At 41.8% G+C, this 21472-nt stretch overlaps 1 protein-coding gene across 1 annotated transcript in view; it reads right to left on the bottom strand.

Annotated features, from left to right (window-relative positions):
- The window catches only part of TTN (titin), a 240259-nt gene that overhangs the window by 162031 nt on the left and 56756 nt on the right, over positions 1–21472 (bottom strand). Inside the window, exons 48-88 of the mRNA XM_086898524.1 lie at positions 21102–21383; positions 20715–20993; positions 20065–20343; positions 19690–19968; positions 19284–19571; positions 18887–19165; positions 18505–18786; positions 18118–18396; positions 17729–18007; positions 17356–17634; positions 16950–17237; positions 16572–16850; positions 16130–16411; positions 15730–16008; positions 15309–15587; positions 14936–15214; positions 14550–14837; positions 14083–14361; positions 13592–13873; positions 12727–13005; positions 12338–12619; positions 11539–11817; positions 11127–11414; positions 10650–10928; positions 10273–10551; positions 9893–10171; positions 9503–9790; positions 9088–9375; positions 7934–8215; positions 6936–7214; positions 6539–6820; positions 6112–6390; positions 5701–5988; positions 5193–5471; positions 4810–5088; positions 4454–4732; positions 4027–4314; positions 3577–3864; positions 1007–1288; positions 460–738; positions 68–349 (exon numbers count right to left, since the gene is read on the bottom strand). Of these exons, the coding sequence (XP_086754650.1) occupies positions 68–349; positions 460–738; positions 1007–1288; positions 3577–3864; positions 4027–4314; positions 4454–4732; positions 4810–5088; positions 5193–5471; positions 5701–5988; positions 6112–6390; positions 6539–6820; positions 6936–7214; positions 7934–8215; positions 9088–9375; positions 9503–9790; positions 9893–10171; positions 10273–10551; positions 10650–10928; positions 11127–11414; positions 11539–11817; positions 12338–12619; positions 12727–13005; positions 13592–13873; positions 14083–14361; positions 14550–14837; positions 14936–15214; positions 15309–15587; positions 15730–16008; positions 16130–16411; positions 16572–16850; positions 16950–17237; positions 17356–17634; positions 17729–18007; positions 18118–18396; positions 18505–18786; positions 18887–19165; positions 19284–19571; positions 19690–19968; positions 20065–20343; positions 20715–20993; positions 21102–21383 (11547 nt within the window). The remainder of the gene's footprint in view (positions 1–67; positions 350–459; positions 739–1006; positions 1289–3576; positions 3865–4026; positions 4315–4453; positions 4733–4809; positions 5089–5192; positions 5472–5700; positions 5989–6111; positions 6391–6538; positions 6821–6935; positions 7215–7933; positions 8216–9087; positions 9376–9502; positions 9791–9892; positions 10172–10272; positions 10552–10649; positions 10929–11126; positions 11415–11538; positions 11818–12337; positions 12620–12726; positions 13006–13591; positions 13874–14082; positions 14362–14549; positions 14838–14935; positions 15215–15308; positions 15588–15729; positions 16009–16129; positions 16412–16571; positions 16851–16949; positions 17238–17355; positions 17635–17728; positions 18008–18117; positions 18397–18504; positions 18787–18886; positions 19166–19283; positions 19572–19689; positions 19969–20064; positions 20344–20714; positions 20994–21101; positions 21384–21472) is intronic.

Raw genomic sequence — 21472 nt, 5'->3', positions numbered from 1 at the left:
ATTATGATTAAGATTTAAATTTTAAAGCATCTTAAAGCATGTTGTGATTTTATCTCATGCTACCAACCTAGCACTTTCAGCATGGCAAAGCATTCCTGAACTCCAGCATCATTTTTTATCTGACAAATATATTTCCCAGCATTGGTTGGTTCTGCATTTCCAATCTGCATAGTTGCAACATTTTCTGAGTAGGAGATCCAAAGATTATCACTTTCTCTGATGATTTCCCCTTTGTCTTTCAACCACAGAACAGAAATGGGCTGTGATCCTTGTACGGCAGCCTGCAGTTCAACTGACTCCCCAACTACGACAGTGATATCGCTCAGCTTCTTCACAAAGGTTGGTGGTGCTATTTAAGAGAAGATATTTAACAGTAAAGAACTCTGCCAGGAGCAGAAAAGTAGGAGAAGAATTGCAGGAACAAAGAAATGCCAAGAAGATGCCAATCTTCGTACAAACCTCTTAGTGTTACTGAGCCAATACAGGAGTCACTTCCCACATCATTTACAGCCTTACAGTGATATTCACCAACATCTGCAGTGTCCACACTGAGAATGTGAAGACTAGCTATGTAGTTCTCAGACATGACCTTATACTTCTTGCTGCTCCGAATTTCTCTTTTGTCTTTATACCATGAAATCTGGAACGGAGGAGTGCCCTGAAGCTCACACTCCAGGTGAATATCAGACCCTTTCAGGGTCTCAACTGGATGGGGCTTCTTGGTAAAAACAGGGGGTGCTGAAAAAAAGAAAAATGAGTTATCGTTTGTGTTATTTAAGCAAAAGAGATTCAAGAGGAAAGAAGATTCAAGTAACTCTTCTGATGGCAAATAGCAAAGACAAACAGTAGATAAGAAAGATATACCACCAAGATCAAAAACAGACAAGAGATTTGCCATCTACTCAGACAGGTTTTGGTCTCTGACAAAAGAAAGTGGGATTTAAGAGCTTTTCCTAAAGGAGGACCCTCACAGTTAGAAAGGGAAGGAAAGAGTTGAGATTCTGACCTTTTACTCTCAGTGTAGTACTGGTGCTTGCACTACCCGCTGGATTCTGAGCTTCACAAGTGTAGTCACCACTGTCTTCAACACTGAGGTTGTGCATTTCAATGACTGCCACTGAATCCACAAAGGACATTCTGTATTTTTCACTGGGATGGATTTCAGTTTCACCTTTGTACCAGGTGACTGTGATTTCTGGAGATCCACCTATTTTGCATTCATATGTTGTAGAATCGTGCTGTTTCACAAGTTTTGAGGAGTCTAGTTTCTTAATAAACCTTGGTGGTTCTGGAAAGCCAAAAAGGGGAGATGATGCTTTAAACTGCACTAATTGTTTGAATAAGCAGGGAGATATGTAACTGAAACTGTAAACTGTTTAGGGACTTAAGCAACAATTCTGATTTTGCAATTGGTGTGAATTTTTTTTTTGATGATTTCAAGTTGGTCCAAAATCCAGATTAAAAAGCAAACAAGTTTTCTATATTTCAATGAGTTTCTCCTTAGTTTACCCACTGTACCTCTCCTTGTATGCATTACAGATTAGTTGATATATGTGGTTTTCTTCACAAAATATGCTCTTGCTATGCATGAGTAATCAAAATTCCTGATGCAACTGCAAGAATACAACTGTTCAGCCAAGAAATGCTATTAAAAGCATTTATGTTGAGTATTATAGCAATTGCTTTATATCCTGTGATTAATAATTAATGTAGTCAATAAATGTATCTGCATTATAACCCCACACACATTTAATGCAAAACTGAAAATAAAGTTGCACATAAGGAATAAAAGTAAAGGAGTTTAGGTAGCAAACAAAAGAGCTTAGAAATAACCATGCTGAGGAGAATTATGAGATGGCTGGTATTACAGACATTGGTGTTAAATATCCTGTGATTGAAAAGTAAAACAGATGGCTACGTTTTGTTCCATAAGGAGAGGAAAGGAGTGGAAGTTTGATACTTTTCATCAAAAGTACCATCTAGATGATTAGAATCACAAGACTGAATGCTCATAGATCAAAGACATAACTAGTAAAACTAAGAGGTGGTAACGTGGGCACAACAAACAAATCTCTCTGCAAAACAGGATGAAGTGCCTCTTTATGTGACTGTCTGTAAAGTGTAGGAAGAATATCTAAATAATTGTGGATTATTTCAGCCTGTGGGATGGTTGCAGAACATCCTGTGTTGCTAGAAACAAAACTTCCTGAGTTTCTAAAAATAGAAATGATGATTTGTTAACATCAGAACTCCTGGAACCTTAGCAATTTGCTATTGGATTTCACTTTGAGAAAGAGTTGATTATCTATCTGCACATTAACAGCTGCTGAGTAGTCACACTCTGATTCCACTCCTTTCAAAAAATGAGGGTATGCACATTAGTAAGGTGTATATGTAGAATGTAAAGCAGTTCTAGAACTGCAATATATTAAATATATATAAATATAATTGCAATAAAGCAATTATTAAAACCACAGATTGTGAACATCAGATGCTAGAGTGAGAAAGTTAATAAAAAGCTGTGAGATTTTCAAGGTCTGTTAAAAGAAAGATCTTAATTCTACAAACATAAGGCTGCATGTCATAGAAGTGAGACAGTATATGCTCAAATTAAATGCATACAAATCAATGTGCCCAAAGAGATTGCCCTTTCAAGTTTTATAGAAATTGGTTGAAAAAAATCAACATCACTTATTTTACAGTCTGGGGAAACTGTAAAAATTTTAATGAATACTGACACTAGGGAGTGCCAGTAAATTCACAGTCAAAAACTAAAATAATAATACTGAGAAAACTCCTCAGGAAAAAAAAAGAGGAAAGAAACCACTAAAGTAACAGGACCTTTTAACTCAGGCATGATCTAAGCACTATATGTTACATTTCTTCTTTTATAAAATCAGTAAGATTGAAATATCCTGTACAGCTATAAATATGTTCCCACCTACATTGAGGAAATTGTGCTAATATACATGTGTCATTTGCACCAAGACAGTCTGAGCCATTAATAAAGTTAGATTTTACTTTTAGATGCACACGCTATAAGGAGAGGTGAAGTGTTGAGTGGGATGGGTATTTGTCACCAAATCTGCTCTCAGACTCTCCAGTTTTGCCGTTTAGAAAAGCAATTTTAAATGTTTTCAATCTGTGAAAGACCAAAGCTATTTGCAGGAGCTGCACATGCAGTAAAAATACTTTTAAGCCTCATAAGTGAACCGAATTTCTCTCAGTTTCCTTTCACTCCTCTGAGCAATCTAGTGACTGTCACTGCTGGAGAAAGACTTTAGAAAGACAGATTTTTCTGTTCAATAGATCCATTCATAAAGGTGCAACAAAGTAACAAGGGAGAGTTAATGTTCCAGTGGAAGAATGCCTTTGATAAGAAAAATCATGTACTATACCAAAGCAGAAGAAATAGAAGTATTTAAGTATTACAGTAACATTTAAGTGAAATAAGACATCTCAGAGTAACCTCTTGTAAAGATTGTTAGTTGCACACACATCTGCATTTGGGACTATGTTTTCCAGGTATCTGCCTTGCAAAGAGAACCTCATAAGCACTAGAGCCCACAGCAATACCTTGTACAGCCAGCTGAGCTGCGCACGCGTCCTTTCCAACACTGTTGCTGGCAGTACACGTGTAGAGTCCAGCATCCCCTTTACCAACTTTTAGGACTGTCAAGCTGGCTGTGTTTTCCACCAGTGTCATTTTGTAGTTGCCACCTGGACGAATCTCTCTGTTGTCTCTAGTCCAAGTAATTCTCATGGGAGCAGAACCAGTCACGTGGCACTTAAAGGTTGCACTTTCCCCTAGTGCCACATCGATAGATACCGGCTTGACATCAAAGAAGGGAGGTTGTAAGTGTTCTGTAAAGAGGAAAGCATGGCAGAGCTCACCACCAAGCCTGGCTCACCACGCCATGTCCATTGTTCCTGGCCACCATACAATGGGTAGAGTGGGAAAAAGGGGTGGAGAAGTAAAAGAGCAAAAACATACAAAAGATTTTCATTAAAGTGTGATCTACAAACCTGTAAGGAGAAGTTTGGCACTGGAAGAGGCAGTCCCCAGACCATTTTGGGCTGAGCAAGTATATTGGCCACAGTAATCCATACTAGTTTCTAATATCTGTAAAGTCGCAACATTATTTAAGAAGGCTGATTGCATGTTATCAGTGTCGCTTAAGAGAACCCCATCCTTGTACCAAGACACCTGGATAGGCTCTGAGCCAGTTATGCGGCAGTCAAATGTCACTGGGGCACCAACCACCTCCTGAATGTCTTTAAGTTTTCTGGTGAATGTAGGGGGAAGTTGACGTTCTGCAAAAGAATAATAATCACCACTATCAGTAGGAAGCCAACCTGGAATTAATTATCTTTGAAATTAATAAAACCCAGTTTCTGTAGACAACAGAGTTCCTACAAACTACCCCACAAAGAGTGGCTCTTGGCCCATCACCTTTAACAACAAGCAAAGCTGTGGAGGTGGCAAAGCCGATGGTATTTTCTGCTTTGCAGATATATTCTCCAATGTTGCTATCCTCTACAGCGGAGAACGCCAGTGTTGCCACGTTGTTCTTGAAGTGCATTTTGTAAGTCTGTGTTGATCTGAGCTTGGTGTCATCTTTGTACCAGGACACCTTGATTTCTGGTGAACCGCCAATCTGGCATTTTAAGGTCAAAGGCTCACCAAGCTTCACCTCCACACGGTCCAGGTGTGTGACAAAATAAGGTGGTTCTAGGGAAGGAGAGAATGGGGTGAGCAGAGGCAGAGCATCACTGGGGTTCATTAGGGGCATCAGGGGTGCTGAATACCTAAGACGGATACAAGGCTGTGGCAAACATCCCCACCCGCCTCATTTGCCACCTCACAGGTATATTCGCCTTCATCATTCTTTGTGCTGTTGAAGATTTCAAGAATGCCAGATTTTTCAGTAGTTGTAACAGTGCAGCGTTGAGACTGAGCAATGGGCATGCCATTTCTTTTCCAGGTGACAGTGATGGGAGGGGTGCCAATGTAGCTGCTTTCGAGCACAATGGACTTCCCCTGCTCCACACTGAAATCACTTAATTTCTTCACAAAGACTGCAGGCTCTGTAAGGAGTTATAAATCAATAGTAAGAGGGACAGATGTGGAAGAGCTGCAGGTAGGGAGTGAATGAAGATAACTGTGCATTCATGCACACACCCAAACACACCTTTCACAAAGAGCTGTGTTGTACATGAGGCACTGCCAGCATCATTTGTGACCACACAGGCATAGTCCCCGCTGTGGCCTGGCTCCACGTTGTACAGCTGCAGCTGTGCCACAGACTCATTGAGAGAGATGGAGCAGCTGCTGTCTGGCACCAGCTCCCTGATGCCTCGGAACCAGGTCACTTTGAAGGGAGTACTGCCCTTGATGTAGCTGGTGAATGTCACATTTGATCCAGGCAAAACTTCCTGGGGATCAGGTGTCTTCACAAAAGAAGGTGGTTCTAAGGATCATGCAAAGAAGTGAAAGAGGGAGAAAGATGTTAATAGGAGGGTCTCTGTGGGGAGGAAAATGAGCAGATTTGAGTCAAAAAGAAAAAAAGAAAAAGAAACCATGGGAAAAAACCCCAAACCAAACAAACCACTAAAAAGAAACCATGGGAAACCAGAGGAAAAAAAACAGAAGAGGGAAGAAGAATTTTGTTGAAGGCATGGCAGTATCCTTCCACTGACCTTGTACAGTCAAGAAGGCACTGCATTCATCAGATCCAGCCACGTTGGCTGCCACACATGTATATGACCCTGTATCTGTGACATCCAGGGCATTCAACTTCAAAGCACAAACATTATCCAAGAACGAGATTTCATATTTTTCTCCACTAACAATCTCATTCCCATCTTGAAACCAAGACACAGATATGGGAGCTGTGCCAGATACTTTGCACTCCAGCAGCACAGAGGACCCCAGCACCCCATTTGTCTCCTTTAGTTTTCTTGAGAATGAAGGAGGAACAAGGCGATCTAAGTAGGACAGGGCAGAAGAACAGGAAGACAAGTGTTGAGGTTTCTTTCAAGGTAAGAAAAGGGGAAAACATAAAAGCTTTCTTTAAAGAGAAGAGTGAATAATAAAGACATAGAGCTGACCTGAAACATCAACTGAAGAAGTGCAGCTGCTGTCTCCCACTTCATTGTGCACCTCAAAAGTGTACAAGCCCTTGTCTCCCCTGTCTGCAGAAAAGACTTTCAAAGTGGATATATTGTTGAAAAAGGTAATTTGGTATTTGCGGTCACTCTTCAGTTCTCTGCCATCTTTGTACCACTTGGTGATAAGCTCAGGTGTTCCTCCTACTTTGCACTCCAAGGTAAAAGGATTGCCAGCCATTACTGTGATTGGCTCGGTCTTCTCTAAGATGACTGCTGGTTCTGAAATAGGAAGGGAGGGGTCTGTGTGTCACAGGGAAATCTACCCATAAACTTGTGAGCACAGGGTGTAAGCAGAAGGCAAAGGCTGGTAGAGCCACCTGTGCAAGCTGTAAGACACAGCACCTATAGTCGAGTAGGCTATACCCACCTAGGACCTGTAAAAAGGCAGAGCACTCCCGCATGCCAGCATCATTTTTGATCTGACAGATGTATTTTCCAACGTCAGTTCCCTCTGCACTGGCAATCTCAAGAGTTGCAATGTTGTCCATAAACCACATTTGAACATTTTCACTCTCCCTAATAACTTCACCCTTATCCTTGAGCCAGACAACAGAAATTGGTGGGGATCCTTCCACTACTGCCTGCAGGGCTGTTGGCTCCCCGATGAAGATTGCAGTGTCACTCAGCTTCTTGGCAAACCGTGGAGGTTCTGATAGCAAAAAAAAGGAGGCAGAGGACAGTTAATCATAAATGCTTGCTTGGAAGAGCGACAGCCAGGAGCTCAAGAAAAGAGGGCAGTGATGTTGGTCCTCTAGCATACAAACCTTTGAATTTCACTGGGCAGGTGCAAGTGTCGCTTCCCACCTCATTCATAGCTTTGCATTGATATTCTCCAGTATCCTGAGATTCCAAATTGAGAATATGAAGACTGGCAATGGAGTGCTTTGCTGTCACCTTGAACTTCTTGCTGCTCCTGACCTGCCTCCGGTCCTTGAACCAAGCCACCTCAAAGGGTGGGGTCCCTGCTATCTCGCACTGAAGGATAACATCTGAGCCTTTAAGAGTGTCCACAGGGCTTGGCACCTTGCTAAAAACAGGTGGTTCTATAAAAAAAAGAATTGCATCATAATGTGTGAGCTTCCTTCTCTGGTGGGTTTCTGGATAGCAGCAGGAAGCAGCATATTCAGGAAGGGAGCCTACGCTTATATTGTAAACACATATTCAGCTTTTAAATATGTGGCCTCACCTCTAAAAAATCCCAGCACTCAGAGTCCAAAGGGCAGAAAATGTGATACTTCTGCACCTGTTTGGAATCAGTGTCCTTCCCCAAAAGCCACTCTCCCTGCACTCTAGGGTCACATTCCATCTTATATTCAATCTTTCCCCCCTGCTCTTTCTAGTCATGAAAGTTACAGTCAATGAAGCTCAGCTACACAGCCTCCTCTTCCGTCTTAAATTTCATTCCTGTCAGTATCACTGTGTATAAAAAGGAGGCAGAGGATGGCTGGGAAGTATTCCCAGCTCCCTCACCATGGCTGGTGTTCCATCTAGACCATGTTTCTCTTGTGATCTGAAAAGCTTGCCTTGTTCAGCCTGCAACTGATTTAAATGGGGAGACAAGGGAATGACTGCACAGTGCCGAACACCCACCACAGTTTCCTGCCTGATCTCTGCTGTTTCAACACATCAACATTTTAATGCAAGAGCAGCTGCAGAGACACTGGCCCAGCAGCCACCAGCTGCTGCAGCAGCAGTGGGATGTGCAGCTGGGAGCAGGCCTGGCAGTCAGGGATGCTGGTGGAGTGTGGAGACACGTGCTAACCTTTCACTGTGACTGAAGTGCTGCAGCTGGCTGTGCCAGCAGAGTTGTGGGCTTCACAGATATAATCCCCAGCATCTTCAGCACTGGCACCCAAGATGGTCAGCGTTGCCACGGAGTCTACAAAGGACATGTGCAGCCTGTTGCTTGCCTGGAGTGCCTGATCATTTTTGTACCACACAATTCTTATCTCTGGTGTGCCACTGATTTTACATTCAAGCTGAACTGTGTCCCCTTGCTTCACGAACCGCAAAGCTTCAGGCTTCTTGATGAACTTGGGAGGTTCTGCAGAACAGAATAAGTATGTAGAAAATGACAACATACTTGTGAAATTTACAGTGCTGAGCAAGAGTTCTGGGAGGCACAAGAGTACTACAGCACAAAAATAAAATTGTTATGGAAGTTAGCTGCATCCCCAGCCAGAGTTTCCTCTCAAGGAAATACAGAAGATGAAGAAAAGAAGGCAAAGAGGACAACTAAAACTATGTTCTGCCAGCTTTGGACCCAGCTGATTCAGACAGTTGAAGCTGTAAAAGATACACAGAGAATGGTTGCTCCACCCAATTGAATTTTGCTGTTACCTTTGAGTGGCAACAAGTAACAGGGCTCCCAGCCAACATAGAAGATTTGACAAGCCCTTCATCCCTGGGGACAACAGAAACACGGTAGGGATTGTTTCATTTGCTTACACATCTTTAAAGTATATTTCTGCATGAACAAATTAAATAATTCATAGCCTAGATTAAATCAATAATTCAGAACTCCAACTGAAATCTTTAGCAAATTTGAAAGAGTCACCTATGCAGGCCAAAAAATGCAAGGTAGAGCTGTATTTACTAATAATTTTCCATATAGCAATTGCTATGAGTGACTACCACAGTGACTATAGTTTAACTATTACAGTAAAAAGCAGTGTGACTACAACTCTCCATACAAACAGATTCACACAGGTACCTTTCTCCTTGGAGACTTTGCAGGCACACAAGACTTCTGCAGTTACACATTATGATGGGAGAGGGTCATAACACGATTTATGCCTGCAGTCTGGGAAGCTACTTTCTATATATTTCTAAACTAGAAATGGTAGAAGATCAAAGACAAAGAGAATTCTTTACCCAAGAAAAAGAAAATGCACAAAGATGACTTGATCTTAATACCTTTGACACTGAGTTGGGCTGAGCAGAAGTCTTTCCCAGCTTCATTACTAGCTTGGCAAGTATACTGGCCAGAGTCTCCTTTACCCACTCTGAGCACTCGAAGGTGGGCTGTGTTGGCTGTGAATGTAATATTGAAATTTCCTCCAGTTCGGATCTCCCGACCATCCTTGGACCACGTTATGTGTATGGGCTGGGCTCCCGTAACATGACATTCAAAATCAGCACTTTCTCCAAAAGGCACATCAATAGATTCTGGTTTGATGTCGAAGACAGGTGCTTGCTTGGGTTCTAGAAACACAAGAAAACCATGTAATACTCATACCTCAGAAAAAAGCTAACCCAACACACAGATAACATTGCATGAAATAAGAGGGAGGAACCTGTGATCCAAGTAAAATTTTATAAGCCAACACACCTGCCACTGTGAGCCTAGCACTTGAGGTGGCAGTGCCCACAGAATTGGTGGCTGTGCAGGAGTATTGCCCAGTATGGTTCATCTCGGTTCGCGCCAGTTGCAGCACTGCAACGTTATCTACAAAGGATGTGTGCACATTGTGGTCATCCTTCAGCAGCACACCATCCTTGTGCCAAGTGACAGTAATGGGTTCTGAGCCATTGAGCCGGCACATAAGCTTAAGGGGTAAACCGGCAGGGTGTTCAATGTCCTTCAGTTTTCTTGCAAAAGAAGGTGGTTGTTTGCGTTCTGGAAGAAAGCAAGTAAAGGATAAATACACCCCAGGAATCAACCTTTTTATAGTTTTGCAAGAGAAAAAGAGTTTTTGCAAACTAATATAAAAATCATCACCTTGAACGGTTAAGAGAGCCTTTGTAGATGCAGTTCCTACGCTGTTTTCAGCCTTGCAGATATATTCTGCACTGTCGCTGCTAGCCACCTTGTTGAAAATAAGTGTAGCAATATTGTCTTTAAAGAACACTTTATACTCAGGAGTAGACCTGAGTTTTGTATCACCTTTGTACCAAGACACAGTAATTTCTGGTGTTCCAGCAACGTGGCATTGCAATGTTGTGTAAGACCCAACTGACACCTCAAGAGGTTCCAAGTGTGTAACAAAATAGGGAGGTTCTAAAAAAGGAGAAGCAATTAGTCAGGCTTATTGTGTGCCAGGTATTGGAAAAAATACACTTGAAAAAATGGCAAGGAAAAGAAGCAGAAGGAGCACACACCTAGAGTAGTGACTACAGCCTCACAAACATCTCTTCCTGCCTCATTTTCAACATGGCAAGTGTATTCTCCTGCATCTTCTTTGCTGCTGTCAAGTATTTCCAGGATGCAGGATTTCTCTGTGGTGGTGATGCTACACCTCTCAGATTGGGTGATGGTGTGGCCATTCTTCTTCCATGTCACAGAGATGGGCAGGCTGCCTGTGTAAGTGCCCTCTAGGATGATGGGCTTGCCAGGCTCCACATACTGATCACTCAGTTTCTTCACAAAGACAGCTGGCTCTAATGAAAGGTAAGTCACAAATGTTGAGCACAACATGCTAAATGGAAAGAAGGAAACAATAATTTAAGGTAAATGGAGAGACATCATCTTTACAAACCTTTTACTGTAAGGTGTGTTGTACAATTTACCCTGCCAGCATCATTAGTCACTAGACAAGTGTACTCTCCGCTTTGGGGAGGAGTTACATCAAATAACTCAAGCTCCACAACGGACTCCTCCAAGTAGATATTGCATTTGTCCCCTGGCACAAGTTCATTGGCCCCTCTAAACCAGTTAACCTTGAAAGGAGGGGTTCCTCTGACAACACATGTGAAAGTGATGCTTGTGCCTGGCAATACATCCAGAGGCTCTGGGGTCCTCTCGAAAGAAGGTGGCTCTAAATATACAAAAGAAAAAGATAAAACAAATTGCTGTAGCATAGCTCTGGTCTTTCCACATACCTACTGAAGATAAAGAGCAAAATCTTTCTTTTTCAATAATTTTTCCCAAGAATATTTACAAAAGACTACTCATAATGTCAAGAGAGAAAGATAAAAGAAAAGCTCAGAGAGCTTCCTGACCATCATATACCCACCTTGTACAGTCAATACAGCACTGCATTCATCTGAGCCAGCTGTGTTGGTAGCTTTGCAGGTGTAAGTGCCAGTATCTGAGTGGCTCAGTGAATTAACTTCTAAAATACATAGGTTGTCTGAAAAGGAGATTTGATGTTTTTCTCCACTAACTAGCTTAAGTCCATTTTGGAACCAGGCAACAGAAATAGGAGGTGAACCTGACACTTTACATTCCAGCAGTGCTGAGGAACCCAGAACACAAGGGGTTTCCTTTAGTTTTCTTGTGAAAGAAGGAGGAATGATTCGATCTGCATAAGAAAACATAATAAATCTATGGTTATAGAGAAAATGAGTAATGAATGGAAGAAAAGACAGGGAATATGTCCAAACAAAAGCTTTTGTAAAAGATAGAAGATAAGCTACCCAACCAACCTAAAACATCAACCGATGCTGTACAACTGCTTTTCCCCACGTCGTTTTGAACAGCAAAAGTGTACAATCCACCATCTTCCTTTTCTGCATCCATAATTTTAAGTGTAGATACATTATTGAGGAAAGTGATTCTGTATTTTTGGCTGCTGGTCAGTTCTTTGCCATCCTTGAACCACCCAGTGGAAAGCTGTGGTGTGCCAGCTACTTTGCATTCCAAAGTACAGGCATCTCCTATAGTAACTTTCATTGGCTCTGCTTTCTCTACAATGACTGCAGGCTCTGGAAGGAGAGATGGGTGACATATATGGTTAAATCAGGGTATGAGTAGAATTAGCTGTAAGTATTATTGTACTATGAGATGGGGTTTGCACATATGATACTTAGGAAATTTTTATTTGTTGGGGTGTGAAGATTTTTACAGCTGTTTTTAACATCCTTTCTGTTACCCTAAACTGCAAATTTCAGATGCTTTCCAAAATTAAGTAAAAATATTTTTAAATATTTTAAATAATTTTTAAGTATATTTTAATTTTAAATATCAAATATTTTAATCTCCCTCTCCAAGCAGACATGAGCAGAAGATGTGACAGAAATACAGAGTGGTTCCTTTCAATCCTACTGTTGGACAACTGGAAATAAGGAACCTGACTTCTGGTTGTTGGGAAGAGAAGGATTCTCTATTTTGTTTGTTTTGAACTCAGAGGCATAAGTAAAGTATACAGCTAAATAGCTGTATACTGTTAGCCAAGTTGCTAACTTTTTAAAAAAAAACCTCCATGAATTTGTGCTTTTTACCCACCTAGAATAGTTAAGGTAGCCATACATTCGCGACTTCCAGCATCATTTCTGATCTGACAGGTATATTTTCCAGCACTGCTTGTTTCTGTGCGCACAAATTGCAAAGTTGCAATATTTTCCGTAAATGTGATCTTTGTGTTCTCACTTTCTCTGATAATTTCCTCTTTGTCTTTAAGCCACTGCACAGAAATTGGCTGGGAGCCCTCCACTCTTGCTTGCAACTCTACTGGTTCACCAACCACGACAGTAATGCTGTTTATTTTAGTCAAGAATTTTGGTGGTTCTGAAGAAAAAAGAGCAGTTACAGTAAATACTCACAGTGTTTCTGCAAAGAAGAGCAATGCAGCACCCTTGGGAGCGCTGCAGAAGACATGTGTACCAGTACTTTACCTTTCAGCTTCACAGTGCAAATACAAGTGTCACTTCCTACGTCGTTCTGTGCTTTGCACTGATATTCACCAACATCTGCAGCTTCGGCATTAAGAATGCGAACGCTCGTGTGGTAGTTTTTGGCTGTAACCTTGTACTTCTTACTACTGCGGATTTGTCTCCTATCTTTGTACCAGGCAACATCAAACGGAGGTGTTCCTGAAATCTCACATTCCAGGCTAACCTCAGATCCTTTGACAATGTCTACTGGAGAAGGCTTCCTGCTAAAGACAGGAGGTTCTAACAAGGGAAGAAAGGAACATTTAGAAAGTAGTCTGAAGCTCTTTGATTGACAAAGAGTCTACAGATACCAGCTTCTGGAAAATGGGACTGCTGAGAATACCTACAGAATGGGCAAGACTTCTCTCATTTTCTGGGCACAATATTAAATGAGCTTGCACAAAGGTGAGAAGTAAGAGCCCTTAGCTCCCCTTTAGAAAAGGTAAACAGAGGGGTGACCTTTGGCAGAGAGAGTGCAAGTCTCATTTAGCTGGTAGTAATCTCCCATACAGGATGTAAAACTGGCACTAGTCAGTTTTTGTCTGTTCTTTCTCTTCATATTTCAGCTCCTTGATACAGCAATTCTCACCATGAACTGTCTTGGATATTAATGGAGAAAAACTAGCTTAGGGCTCATCTGCATTAAGAACATCATCTCTCTTGTTTAGACACTAGCAGAGAAGATGAAGGGGCATCAAGAAACAAACATAACATGAAGAACAGGGCAGTCGTGAAATAAATCAATCTCATGTTCCTGTGTATTTCTAAGGGATACAACCACCAAGGGAAAAATAGGATGCAGTTGGAGAACAAGAGGACAGCTAACCTTTCACTGTGACTTTGGTGCTGCAGCTGGCTTTGCCGGCAGGGTTGTGAGCTTCACAGATGTAGTCACCGCTCTCATCAGTGCTCAGATGATTCATTTCAAGCACAGCCACAGAGTCAATGAATGATGTCCGGAATTTTTCACTGGCAACAATTTCATGGTCATTTCTGAACCACACTACTTTCATCTCTGGAGATCCACTTACTTTGCACTCAAGCCGGGCTGAGTCACCCTGCTTGACTACTTTTGCTGCCTCTAGCTTCTTAGCAAACTTGGGGGGTTCTAAAAAACCAAAAAAAAGTGGGGTCAGGAAGGTCTGAATTAACACTGGAGAGAAAATAGGTGGGAAAAGAGCCAAACAACTATGGGTTGCAAACACAGGGTAGGGAATTCACTTGTCAGTGTATCGAAGATCACCAAGGTGAGCTTGGCAAAAAGGAAGGAGAAGAAGGAGACAAAAAGACAGCAACACAACAAGAAAGACTGCACACCTGTTACCATCAGTGTTGTAGTGCAAGAGTCACTGCCAACGTCATTTGAAACATGGCAAGTGTAGTGCCCACTCCTAGAAGAATCCACTGAATAGAGGGTTAAGAACCCAATTGAACCTTCAATCCCAATGAAACAAGTTGGACCAGATACAAGTTCTAAGTCTTCTTTGAACCACTTTACTGTAAAGGGTGGTGTTCCTTTCAGTGTGGCCTTAAACTCCACCGTGGAATCTGGTATGGCTTGCTGGCTTTCAGGTTTTACTAAGAAGCTTGGTGGCTCTGCAGTTTTTAAGAAAAAGACACAGTTACATCACAAATGTCCAAGAATGAAGAAGATCAGTGAGGCAATCATGGAGACCAAGTTTTCAGTATTAACATTAAGATGTATAAGAGTGTTATGTTAGCATAAGATTTAAGTATTTTCCCAGCACTTATCACAGATAAGAAGTAGCAAAAGAGTTTCAAACCTTTCACAGTCAGGACAGCACTGCAAGAATCATTTCCAGCAACATTAGAGACACTGCATGTGTAATTTGCGCTGTCTGTCAGCTCTAGATTAGCAATTTCGAGTGACATAGTGTTCTCATGGCACAGGCTTCTATATTTTGCACTGTCAGTTATCTCTTTTCCATCCTTAAACCATTTTGCAACAATGGGTAGTGATCCGGAGACTTTGCACTCCATTTGGATAGAAGATCCCAGAATAGTATCCTTTTTGGTTAGCTTTTTGATAAATACAGGAGGAATTGATTGATCTGGCCAACACAAAAAATAGCAAAAATACACTTGTTAACTTCTTATCTTTCACAGAGATTATTTTTCACTCCCTCCCTGATAGATTGGCAATACAAACCTAGCACAGTCAGAACAGCTTCACAGGTGCTGCTTCCGAAGTCATTTTCAACCTTAAAACTGTAAGTACCACTATCCTCCTTCGATACAGGTTCGATCCTGAAACTGGCCACATTGTTTTCAAAGCTCATTGTGTAGTATCTACTGGGCAGGAGCTGCTTGCCATCCTTGTACCATCTTATTCGGAGCTCTGGTGTCCCAGCCACAGTACACTCCAAAGTCACAGGATCTTTTTCAGTGACTTTAAGTGATTTAGCCTTTTCTATGATCTGTGCAGGCTCTGAGGTATAAAGAGTATAAAAATTACAGCAGTTAGCTACTTAGAGAGGGAACTGACTTTCCAAGTACTCATCAAGGTCACATCTTGTACACACCTTGTACAAAGAGCAAAGCAAAGCACTTCTCCACGCCAGATTCATTCTTTGCCTGACAGGTATATCTCCCTCTGTGGCTGAGGTCAACATTAGTAAGCTTCAGTGTGGCCACCCTGTTCTCAAAGGTAATGTGGTGGTGTTCATCATCTTCTAGTATTTTCTCATCTTTTATCCATGACACAGATAAGGGCTGTGCACCTGCTACGACGCACTGAAAGAATGCATCACCTTTCAAAATGCTAGTGACGTTCTCCAGCTTCTTGACAAAGGACGGTGGTTCTGTGGTGTGAGTTTTGTTTGTTGTTTGGAAGAGAAGTCGTTGAAAGGGAAGAGAAGAAAGAGAGATCATATAAAGTAATCCCAGTTGCAACACTTTATCTGGGGCATACAATGTTTGAGGTGTGCTTCATAGAGGACTGACCTTTTAAGCTGAGTCTTGTGCTGCAAGAACAGCTCCCACCTTCATTTGATATAATACACTGATATTCACCAACATCTGAGATGTCACAGTTAGTCACATTAAGAGTAAATACTGATTCTTTGGTGGAAATGGCATATTTCTTGCTGCTGAACATCTCCTTATTGTTCTTCAGCCACTTCACCTCAAATGGAGGGGTACCAGTCACCTCACATTCTAGTGTGGCCTCTGAACCCTTCACTACCTCAGTGGGACGCAACTCCCGAACAAAGGTTGGAGGCTCTATAAAGAAGAATGAGGGGAAAATAGATAGTAACCCTAAATAGTTTTGAGGGGAGAAGAAGTATCTCCTACTTCCTCACCCCAGATACATGACAGAGATGACAAGATGTTCAAAACCAACCTTTTACTTTCAGCTCGATGCTGCAGCTCTCACTACCTGCATCATTGTGGGCTTCACAAACATAAATCCCACTATCTGCCACTCTGGCTTGAGTGATTCTCAAAGTGGCTAAACCATCTATGAAGGAGATGCCGTACTTAGCTTGGTCAGTCACTTCATTCCCATCCAGGTACCATGTAATCTGGATCTCTGGCGTGCCTACTACCTGGCACTCAAAAGTGGTGGACTGTCCGTCACGCAAAGCTACTACAGAAGTTGGCATCTGAATAAATCTGGGGGGCTCTAGAAGATGGACAGAGAAGTTGAGGCTTTGTAATATTCAAGGTAGGAATAAAAAAATCCCAGAATTTAAAGAAAAAAAAAAGCTAAAAGGCTTCCTCCCCCTCCCACCAAAACTGCACAGAAAAATCAGAACCAAAAAAAATTAGATTGGGTTGCACACCTTTTACAAACAGAGTTGCTTTGCAGGTCGCAGTCCCCACATCATTGCTTATCTGACAAGTGTAGTTCCCAGAATCAGATGTCCTAGCTGAGAAGAGCTCCAGAACACTGGAAGTGTCGTCCTTCCAGACAGATCGGCTGGCTCCAGACAGGAGCTCCTGGCTGTCTTTAAACCACTTTATCTGCATAGGCGTAGACCCTTTCACCAGCGCTTTGAACTGAACCCTAGCATTGGGCACAACCTCTTGAGACTGGGGTTTTTCCACAAAATATGGTGGTTCTATAACATGCAAAAAAGAAGAAAGGAGATAACTCTGAGATGGGGAAATCCAAAATTATGAATGAGAGACCTAACACAAGACAAAGAAGGAATTCAAACCTTTGACTGTTAAGAACCCGCTGCATTGGTTGCTTCCAGCTTTATTTGTAGCTTCACAGGTGTAAGAGCCACTGTCTGTGCCTTCCAGTTTATTTATTTCCAGAAATGCAGTATTATCATGGAAAGAGTATTTGTGCTTTTCACTTGCTGTTATTTCTTGGCCATCCTTATACCACTGTATACTTATGGGATGTGAACCAGACACTATGCACTCCAGGTGGACAAAAGACCCCTTAATGCTGTCCATTTTCTTGAGTTTTTTGGTGAATTTAGGTGGTATAATGAGATCTATCCAAGACAGAGTAAAAAGATAAAATATGAAATTCAATCATGATTGTGGTAGATGTCAGCTCAGGAGAAAAGATTCTGTATCTAAAAACAATAATAAGAGAGAGCTCATACACACCTAGGACATTAATGCTGGCAGAACAGCTACTGCTCCCAACGTCATTTTGAACCTCAAAAATGTATTCTCCACTATCTTTCTTATCTGCATAAAGCACCTTTAAGACTGAGACGGTATCTGTAATGCTGATCTTATATTTTGGGCCCAATGTCAGTTCCTTGCCATCTTTGAACCATTTGGCTGTAATAGGTTTTGTTCCTGAAAATTTACACTGCAAGGTTGCTGGGTCTCCCTCAGTCACATCTATTGACACAGCCTTGTCCACAATTGTAGCAGGTTCTGTTATAAACAAGGAGATAGAGTGTTAACTGCATCTGTAAAAATCAAAAGGGAACCATCTCAGATGATTGCAAGCCCTCAGGGTAAGACCAACCTTTGACAGTCAGCAGAGCAGAGCACCTCTGAATTCCTGCCTCGTTTTTAGCCTGACAGAAATATTTCCCATCATGTTTCAGCTCAATAGATCTCACCATAAGAGTGGCAACATTGTTCACAAAGGTCATTTTGATATTGTTGTCTTCAATCACTTCATCATTGTCTTTCAACCAGGACACAGTAATGGGTAAGGAACCTTTAATAGCAGCCTGAAACACAACTGTTCCCCCTCGAAGGGAGCTAATGTTTTCTATCTTCTTCAAAAACTGCGGAGGCTCTGGCAGGGAGAAAGTGGGTATGTAAGTACAAGTCTGGTGTGTAACAGTGTGGCATGAAAACCACACTGGGATAAGAACATGCTAGTGGTGTTCTGCATCTTGCACTAACCTTTCAGCGTGACCTCTGAACGGCAGAGGCAGCTCCCAACATCGTTGGTTACTCTACACTGATACTCGCCAACATCAGAAGCATCAAACCTGAAAACGTGGAGGCTAATCAAAGATTTCTCAATGCTTATTCTGTGCTTCTTACTGCTCCGCACGGGTTTATCATCTTTCACCCAAAACACTTCAAAGGGAGGCGTGCCAAGCACCTCACATTCCAAAACTACATCAGAATCCTTCAAGACTTCCATGGATTGAAACTCCTTGCTAAAATAAGGTGACTCTACAGTGCAAAAAAAGAAAGTGCAATTTGCATTAATCATACTTTTGAAGCTGGTACCGCTGTACTAAGTTTAAAGAAACAAATGGTGTGGCTGGATGTCACACACACCTTTAACTGTAACAACACTACTGCAGATATCTTTTCCAGCGTCATTTTTGGCTTCGCAAATGTATTCCCCACTGTCTTCAGTATCAGCCTCCAAAACACGGAGTATTGCCAAAGACTTTGTAAAAGATATCCTGTATTTGTCACTCTCTTTTAGCTCTCTATCATCCTTGAACCACGTGATTTTAATCTCAGGAGTTCCAGTGACTTCACAGGTCAGCTCAGCATATCCACCTTTCTTTACCAGGTGAGTCGGCTCTAGCTTCTCCTTGAAGGCAGCAGGTTCTGTGGATTTAAGAAGAGTGTTCAGGACAACGAACACAGGAAAGAGTGCTGCTGTGTTAAACCAGCAGCTAGAATTTTAAATAAGAGTAAGAATGCAAACCTTTCACAAATAAGTTTGCACTGCATGTTACTGAACCAGCTACATTGGAGACTTTGCAGGTGTATTTTCCAGAATCAGTTGGTTTGACTGCATAAAGCTCCAAGTAACTTGCTAATGCTTCTGTCATAATGTAGCAGGCTCCTCCTGTCACCAGCTCAGTATCATCTTTAAACCATTTCACTGTCAGTGGTGTTGTGCCTTTAAACATTCCTTTGAAATGTACAGTTGATGCAGGCAATACATCTTGAGACTGTGGTTCTACAGTGAAGCTGGGTGGCTCTGGATTGCATTGAAAGGAGAAAATTGTTAAGAGTAAGAGAGGGCTTGTATTTTGGGAAAGAAAAGTATTATCACAAGATAAGTAAAATTCCAAGAAAAATGAAACAAATTGCCAAACCTTTTATAAACAAAGTGCTACTGCTCTCTTTGCTACCAGCAGAGTTTGTGGCTCTGCAAATGTAGACCCCAGCATCATTTGCATCTAGGTGTTTTATTTCCAAAGATGCTGAGCCTTCTGCAAAGTGTACTGTGTACTTGGCACTTGAAGTGATCTCAGTATCCTGCTTAAACCATGAGACAGTCATTGGAAGAGAGCCTGAAATTTTGCAGTCTAGGCGGCATGAGGAACTAATGACGCTGTCAATATTCTTCAGTGGTTTAGTAAAGAAGGGAGGGAGAGTGCGATCTGTCAAAAGTGAAAAAAATGACAGAAAGGAACACATGAGCAAAATCAGTGCTGTTCTGTTTCTGGCTCTGTTGGGCACAGAGCAAAGCAACAAGGCTCTTTGCAAAGAGGTACCAACCTAGCACAGTGAAGCTGGTAGTACAAGAACTGATGCCCACATCATTGGATATCTCAAAGGTGTATTCACCACTGTCCTGCATTTCAGTGGCATAAAACTTGAGCTGGGCAATGTTATTTTTAAAGCTGATCCTATATTTTTTGCTGGCAGGTAGTGGCTTTCCATCTTTGAACCATGTGCTTTTCAGCTCTGGAGTGCCTGTGACAGTGTACTCCAAAATAGCTGGTTCCCCAGCTGTAACCTGGATCATTTCGGCTTTTTCAATTATTTTGGCAGGTTCTACAACAGAATTAAACAACTGGTGTTAAGGACAAAAGGAAATTTCTTCTCCTGTCAGGTGGGAGACTGCAGGGATCACAGCACTTCTCCACTGACCTTTCACTGCTAGCTCACCAAAGCAGGACTGACTTCCTGCATCATTCTCAGCCACGCAGGTGTATTTGCCACCAGAGCTCAGCTGGACTCCAGTAATTTGCAGTGTTGCTAGACCGTGATCAAATGACACTCTCACATTGTTATCATCTTTAATAATATCTTTGCCTTTCATCCATGTCACAGAAATAGGCTCTGACCCTTTCACCACAGCCTGTAATGTAACACTATCTCCAGCCAGAGCTGTCACATTTTCGATTTTCTTAACAAAAGATGGTGGTTCTAGTTCAAAGAAGAGAGACAAGAAAAAACATATTCATCTACTATTACATCATCACATAAAATCTGCTACTTAAAAAACAGTTTTGTAAGACAGTATGTGCACTACATCTTGCAATTCAGCAAAACAGCAGGTAAGTTGGAGAACTGTTTTCTCCATTAGCTGGGAGCTAATGGCCCATTAATCTCAATGTTCTTCAAATCCTGAGGTGTGATGCCAGATAAGATGGAAGATACACACAGAATTTCAAGAGAAGAAGATATTCTTTCTTCCCAGTTTCCCCAGCATCCCATAAATCCAAAGTAAAGACATTTTATGAAATAAGGTTTTTCCCAATCCCTTCAGTAAGAGGAGTTTTCTCTCTCCCACTGACCTTTCAAGATGTATGTGGCACTGCACATGCACTTCCCGACTTCATTAGCTATCACACACTCGTATTCACCGACATCTGCACTATTAAATGAGGACACCTCCAAAGAAATAACAGCCTTCTGAGAGGTCAACCTGTATTTTTTACTACTCCGAATCTGCTTCTTGTCTTTGTACCAGCTAATCTCAAAGGGTCCAGTGCCAGCAACCTCACACTGAAGAATGGGGTTTGTTCCCTTCACTAGCTCTGCAGGTTCAAGTGTTCTGATGAAAGACGGAGGCTCTATAAAAGCAGTAAGAAAGAATTAGTCAACCATGCCAAAAAAAAAATAAAAAAGAAAAAGGAAGTTTTTTCTCAAGAATGTGACTGGCAGCAACAAGAAGGACAGACCTTTGACAACCACTTCTGTGGTGCAACTGTCGCTTCCAACCTCGTTGACAGCTTCACATGAGTAGGTCCCAGTGTCATCAACTTTCATTTCCAAAATATCTAAGACAGCCACATAATTAACAAAGGACATCCTGTGCGTGTTACTTTCATGGATTTCCTTATTATTCTTGAACCAAGTAACCTGGATTTCAGGAGACCCTTTGATTTTGCATTGAAGACGTGCAGAGTCGCCTGGGGTCAGTAAATAAGATGGATCGACCTTCTTCACAAAGGATGGTGGTTCTGAAAATGGGAAGAAAAGTGAAGAGAGGAGAAGAGATGGTAAAAAGGGGAAGAAGGGGAAGAGGAAAGGGGAAGCAAAGGGAAAAGAA

The sequence above is a fragment of the Cyanistes caeruleus genome, chromosome 7 (assembly GCF_971803275.1).
Source record: "Cyanistes caeruleus chromosome 7, bCyaCae1.hap1.1, whole genome shotgun sequence".
Lineage (NCBI taxonomy): Eukaryota > Metazoa > Chordata > Aves > Passeriformes > Paridae > Cyanistes > Cyanistes caeruleus.
Note: the sequence above shows the minus strand (reverse complement) of the source record. Positions and strands in the feature narration are given on the sequence as shown.